The sequence below is a fragment of the Lotus japonicus genome, chromosome 6, assembly GCF_012489685.1.
Source record: "Lotus japonicus ecotype B-129 chromosome 6, LjGifu_v1.2".
NCBI lineage: Eukaryota > Viridiplantae > Streptophyta > Magnoliopsida > Fabales > Fabaceae > Lotus > Lotus japonicus.
In genome coordinates this window covers 2,118,525-2,125,475 of record NC_080046.1, presented here as the reverse complement: position 1 = coordinate 2,125,475, position 6,951 = coordinate 2,118,525, and the positions used below count along the sequence as shown (strand labels likewise).

The window sequence follows — 6,951 nt, the reverse complement described above, 5'->3', positions numbered from 1 at the left end:
TTATTTTGATTAAAATTGAATTATTACCAAATATGAAAACACAAGCATGTTTCCCTATGTTTGAGATATGGTTTGTAAACCGGTCGGGTGTGCTATTGCAGAATTTGCCTTCTGAGTTTATGGAGGAAGACCGCGATTGAGAGAATGAGGAAGCCCTAATTCTTTCACAAATGGACCTAGTTGGGCATTAATGCACTCAGCTCAACTCCCTTACATGTAGCGACTGCCCCTAGCGATCACCCTAGTTAAAAATCCTAATCTACCTAAGCTCTATCCATCGCCCATGGCAGGTATTTTGGCGCTTGATCCCAATTTCCCTGGGCGAGCCCGCAAAGAGATTGGGGGTCTCGCCCAGTCCATCGTCTTCCAGCTACAATGATCCAAGAATGATGGTGTCTATCCTAGAAACCTATGCAAAGGGATTCTATCACAAGGTGAACTACAACTATGAAGTTTGAACTAAGCAAAAGATAGATGGACAGAACTTAGGTTCGTCCACTGAAGAAGTTGAAGCAAAGGACTAAACTGTGCTCACATGTGATGTACCTATCTTGACAAGAGTACAATGTTTAGTATCAAAAGTACAAAGATATCAAGTTATTAGAAAGCTATGAAGCGTGTATATATGCTAACAAGAGAAAAACCCTATCTGACACTTGCTTCAACGGTCAAGAAACTCTCTAAGGTCAACACAAGTCTGAACACTGAAGGTTGAAAAGACACAGCTACCCTGAAGAATGAAGACATGTTGGAAAGCTTATCCGTACATCATTTAATCTTCATCCATCACACAAATCAGAACAACTGCTATTATAGTACTTGTGGTCAAAATGTCTTTTTTATACTCTCTAACGTCTACTCAATAGGTCACACACCTTGCAACAATCATTTGTTCAAGACTGAGTATAAATGAAGTGAGAAGAAAAAAGTGAAAAGTGACGATTGAAACTGAGGAGAGTGTGATAAAGAGGGACATAGAGAAAATAATGAAAGAATATCAAAATAAGATGAAAAATGAAAAAAGAAATAGTGCAAGAAAAGAGCAAGTGAGTCAATAAAGAAAATATGATCAGAAAAAGAAATTGTGATTGTGAGAACATGAGAAATATCACATCGATATAAGATGAAAATAAAGAAATGAAAGAAACCCCGTGCACAAATTGAGGGGGAGCATACTCAATGGATCATGAAGTGCATCATTTACATGGGTTTACGCATGCTGAAATAGTTCGCCAACATATGAAGCATGTAGCAAGAGGAAGTGACTCTTTGAAGCAGATGTTCTATTCACGCATGAGTATGTATTTTGAAGACCTCAAGAGAAAGAGCAAGAGGAGAAGATAACGAGAAGCAACGCTGAACTTGATTCGACAAACATCTATACCAGTGCTTAGAAGAGCAAGAGTGAAGAGAAAAGAAAAAGTCTAAAATGAAAAGATACAAGTTCTAAGTCTTAGGGAGAAAAGTGATGAGTGATCTTGATCATAAGTCTACAAAGGTTACCATGATAATTGATCAAGTCCTGGAGGTCTAGGATTGAGAGCACTTCGATTTCATCAGCTCTATCCTATACACCTATAGGTGAACCTTTCTTTGCTGAATTTGTAAGCATCTCTCAAGTATGTATGAACCAAACTTCTTGGGCGAATTTGTAACTCCTTGTTCCTCAAGAGACATGAAAAAATAATACTTGTAAGTTCCTGAAGAGGCATAGGAAAATAATACTTGGTAGTTCCTGAAGAGGCATGGTAAAAAAATACTTGGTTGTACTTGGAGAGCCATGGGAAAAGAATACTCAGTTAGGCCTGAAGAAGAACACTTGTAAGGAGAAGTCCTGAGAATACTTGTAAGGAAAAATCCTTCATACTTGATAGTGAAAAGCTTTGGTTGTTTCCAAGGAATGGACGTAGCCCTCTGACTTTGGGTGAACCAGGATAAAATCATGTGAATACTTTGTCTAGTGCCTTATAAACTACTTCAACTTTCTGCACTACACCCCTACACGATACATTCATCTAGAGCTATCGGTAGAAGCCATGTATAATCTAGTCAATCGCGATTGAATTCTATAGACACTATCCACCGCCCTTGTTGTGTCCACTCTGATAGTTGTTCTACTTCACTCATATTTTCTTAAACTACTCCATCTGTTCCTCATTATAAGTCACTTTTTGTGATTCTAAATGTAAGCCATTTTCTAATATTTAGGAAGCATTAACTATTTTTTCTCAAATTCACCCTCATATTTAATATAAAATAAATAGTGAGATTTTTAAGTATTAATTTGAAAAGAGAAATTCATGGGAAATTAAGTAAGATTAATATAGAGATGATCATCAATTCTTTTACAATTTTATTGCTAGTATCTGCTTTTCTTAATTCGAAATAATTAGGGAAAAGTGACTTGTATATAAGAACGGAGGGAGTATTTCTTTTGTAACTAATGATTCACAAACACATGAATAGTTCATAAATAAGAAAAACACCAATTTTCCTGCGAATTTGCTTCAAACTTAGTGGCGGCTATTTAGCGGTGGTTTGAAACTGCTGAAAAGTTAATTCCTGCCAAAAATTCCTTGAAAATAGTATTTTCCTGTGGATTTTCTTACAAATTTTTCCTTCAAATATTTTCGAAACAAAATTTGCAGAAAAATATGAAGGAAAAGCCACAGGAAGAATGTGTTTTTTTATGTCCCTACAGAAGTGTTTATGTATTATTATTGTTCTTTAATTAATGTAACATCTCAACAGTGTTTCTCTATTAAAAAAATCATTGCACATTGTAATTGCCCAATGAGTGTCAATGTGATGCCTCTCTCTCCATTGACCCAATGAACTGCGTTAATTATCTATGTAATTAATTCAAAATCGTGCTTTATGAAGGAAGAGTAAAATCATTTCTTGGTTTCCAATTTCATTCCTATCCCCAACCAACTGATATCCATATTCTTTTGACACTAGGATCTGTCCATGTGCTGTGCAACATGGGAATAAATAGAAGGGTCTGAAATTTGTATTCTCCTCCTTAATGTCAACATTTATAATAAGGCCATTGTTGGAGTACACAAGCCCCTGAACTTGCCCCTGCAGATTAGAATTAAAAGTCTGACCCAGAAAAAGAATCAGATTAGAGAAGAGAAGAGAGAGAGAGATTGACTTCATTATTAAAACAAAAAATTTGTGATACAACATTCATTGGAGTGTGAAACAATATATTACATTGGTACATTCCTTGCAACTAAAAAAACATAAACAAATAAGCCTCATCTTCCTTTGTACAAAAATTAAAAATTAAAGCCAAATAATTTTCAAACAGTGAGTTTTCTTAAGGAGAGGGCTATTTCTTTTTTTTGTGTGCTACTTTGTATCAAGGAACTCTACACATTATTTTCTTTCTTTCTTTTTTGCACACTAGAGTAACCACCACCAACTGCAATGATTAATCCCTCGCCGCGAATGCTCGCACGAAGTGAAAACCTAATGTCTACACATTATTTGCTAACTGATCATCATCTCTTTTCATATTAGGATGGATATGATCAGGAATGACCAAGCAAAAGAAGCTAATAAACAAATGAACTTTGTTGTCAAAGTGGTCTCTTTAATTAGAAGTGTGATATGCATCTCCTGTGGCGTGCTGCCATTGTTTTCTTTTTCTGTTTAGTTTCCTCTTTCCAGCTCTTGGCAATGTCATGAGACACACTCATTGCATCCAAAGATGCACCAGAAAGGCCTCTCCTTGTGAAACCAACAGCATAAAGACCAGCTTTTCCTTTCCATCCATTTGGGAATGGATCTTTTGGAATCCCATCCTCTGAAAAGAAATCATTCTCCTGATTCACCACAAAACATGTGACACTATTTTAGTCCATGGAGCCAATAATCACCTTAAATTAGAGAAAGTATAAAACTCATTCCAGTTGCACCAGTTACACAATCAATTCTGATATATAGAAGCTACTGCCAGAAATTTCTCCCTAGGATTGATTTTGTCTTTAGAATCAATTACAGAACCATTTCAAAACATGCACTTAAATTAATTGCTTAAAAGAGACACTTCATTAATATCTGAAAATGTGCTAAGAAACCATGGCCTACAAAAATATGAGAATTTTCAAAATAATATAAACTAAAAAGAAGACAAGAATTGCAACTTTACAAGCACACAGATCATGCCTTAGTCATTAAACTGCTGGGGCCTTGTGGGCACATAAAAAGAACAGAAAAACTAAAACTATTTGCTTTCACTTAACAGAGTACCAGTTAGAGCTGGAAGGAAAAACAAAGCACAAGTTGATAGCAGTAAAAAACATCTCTTACATACTTAAATAACAAAACAACCAGCAAAAACTAACAATCTGAACTGGTTTCATTGAAGAGAGAGAGAGAGGGAACTATAGTGTTATACTCAATCTAGTAACATAACTGTCACTGTCAGCAAGGATCCAATATATGCAAGAAAAAACAGTATAAAGAAATGAATATAAAAATTATGAAGTAGGAACTAACCTTTAGCCATGATGGTACATTGCTGCGATAGCCAGTAGCAAGAACAACAGAATCAATCTGAAGAACTTTGCCATCAACAAGTTCCACTTTCCCTTGGAAGAATCTTCTGATTCCAGGAACCACTTTGATTTGGCCAGATCTTATTTTCTCAAGTGCCCCAATGTCCAACACAGGGGTCTTCCCTGCAGTGTTCTTCAGCTCTATAGGGCCAATTGATGGCCTTTTAAGACCATACTTCTCAATATTTCCCAGAATCAAACGGGCTAGAATTAGCAATATCTTATCAACCATCCAAAGTGGAAACCTTTTCATCAGCATAACTGCAACCTCAAAAGTTGATTTGCCATAAACCTCTCTTGGCAAGACATGAACCTGATGATGAAAACAAAAGTTACATGGTTGAATCCAAAGAGGGTTTTGTTGGATCAGGATACTCTCATATGTAAATATACTCAAGATGAAATTTTGTGTCTATCAGACATGTGGGACCCTTTGAATATTTATGAACAGAGATAGAGATAGATAGACACAAAATCTCACTTTAGATTGTTTTATGACAGCATCCTAATCTGATTTATGGTACTTACCGAGCTTCTGACCACCATTGTTGGGCTTGCATTGTAATTACAAAGATCAAGGGAAACTTCCATGCCTGAGTTTCCACACCCAACAACAAGTACTTGCTGACCCTTATGCTTCTCGCCTGATTTGTAGTCACAGGCATGCATGACATGGCCACCAAATTTGTCCAAGCCTTCGAACTCAGGCACCACTTTCTCTGAATTCTCTCCGGTCGCAACCACAAGCCACCTGCAAATGTACTCAATTTCACTACCACCACCACCTGAGGGGGTGTTGGTGCTTTTCCTAATGGTCTTGACCCTCCAAAGACCAAAAGTCTCATCATACTTAGCAGATTGCACTGTTTCATTGAACTGTGGGTTAATGTTAAAGTGCTTAGCATAGGATTCAAGGTACTTTATGAACTGAAACTTTGTGGGGTACTCAGGAAAGTCCTCAGGAAAAGGGAAATTGGGTAGCTGGCAGAATTGTTTGGGAAGGTGAAGCTTGAGGCGATCATAGGTTCTGTTTTGCCAGAGTGAGGCAATGCAATTTGCTCTTTCAAGGATGATGAAAGGAACACCTTGGTCTTTTAGGCCAGAAGCCACCGCAAGGCCTGAAGGACCAGCACCAACTATGACAGGTCCATTCACCCATATGCAGCGACGTGTGAAGAGGTCCTCAGGGTCAAAGCTCTGGACCATTGGTGGCATGTTGAGAGAAATGTTATGCTTTTTGCTCTGTTAGTTAAGCTTTTTGGTTGGTGAAAAGTTTGTTTAGACTTGGGGAATTATAGGCAAGAAGAAACAGTGGTTTGAAGGTGAAAGAGAAAGAGAGTGTGTGAAGAGATTTGTTTGATTTTGAGGAGTGGAGAGGGAAAGGAGAAGTAAATGGTATAAATAGGGAAGGGTCCTGAGGTTCAGAGCAGCATGTGATGTCATTTGAAAATGTCACCTGGCCTATGATTAGATATATGATTATCTCAAATGACATTAAAGAATAATTGTATAAAAATTTCCATTACTTTGTTCATTTCTTTTTTTTCTATTACATCATGCATCATATCGTGCTTAATTAAACTATGAGTAGTCTCAGAATCATTTGTGGTGAGAAGCTACATAGAGCAGCTTATGGGGCTACCGTGTTTTGGATTTTGCGTCGACCACTAATCCCCGAGTACACTATCAAAGCTCTTCATGTAAGCATAAACGACCACACTGTCCTCCACCAATCTAGTCGGCCCGAACAACTTACTATCAAAGCATAGCTTCCATTCTTATAACCAACTGGCTAATTATAAAGCTAAGTTATTAAAACCATCATCAACTTAACTCAATCAGGTTAAAGTATGACAACTTGAGAAATGGTCACTGTCATCATACAGTTGATCAAACGACCACTATAAATATATTTTAGTGTGTTGAGGCTATATAGTTAACTTCTCACTCTTTTATTGTTTTTAAACTTTGAAATTGTCTCTCTAATCTTAAATTAATTTAAGTGTCAAAATTTATTTCGCGCATACATCTTAACTATATAAAAAATTGAATTACAAGATATATTAATTTCGGTAGATAACTTTACATGATCACCACAATTATTTGTCTGAATTTCTGATAGAAGTTAATAGTTTTGTAAGTTGATATGATTGATAAATCTTCAATGCTAGCTGTGTGATTATTTTTTGGGATGAAATGAAAGATAAAATTAACATATCTCAACCTGTATGAAAGAGCCACATTCTTTGGTCAGAATTATACAGTTTCCTGCAAATTTAGGCCTAGGGTAGCTAACTGTGAGAATTAACAAGTTAACCACAAAACCATCTCATTTGAAAGATACATTCAATATCGGCTTTCTCTGGCTACGCGCACATGGTTA

The 6,951-nt window shown here is 36.6% G+C and overlaps 1 protein-coding gene across 1 annotated transcript; it reads right to left on the bottom strand.

Moving 5' to 3' along the window:
- Window positions 1-3,127: 3,127 nt before the first annotated feature.
- Window positions 3,128-5,932, bottom strand: LOC130723712 (probable indole-3-pyruvate monooxygenase YUCCA3). Its single transcript, XM_057574839.1, has 3 exons — window positions 5,097-5,932; window positions 4,510-4,881; window positions 3,128-3,833 (listed from the first exon to the last, which is right to left on the bottom strand). Exons 1-3 carry the CDS (start codon window positions 5,781-5,783, stop codon window positions 3,606-3,608), a joined length of 1,287 nt encoding a protein of 428 aa, XP_057430822.1. The 5' UTR covers window positions 5,784-5,932; the 3' UTR covers window positions 3,128-3,605.
- Window positions 5,933-6,951: the final 1,019 nt, after the last annotated feature.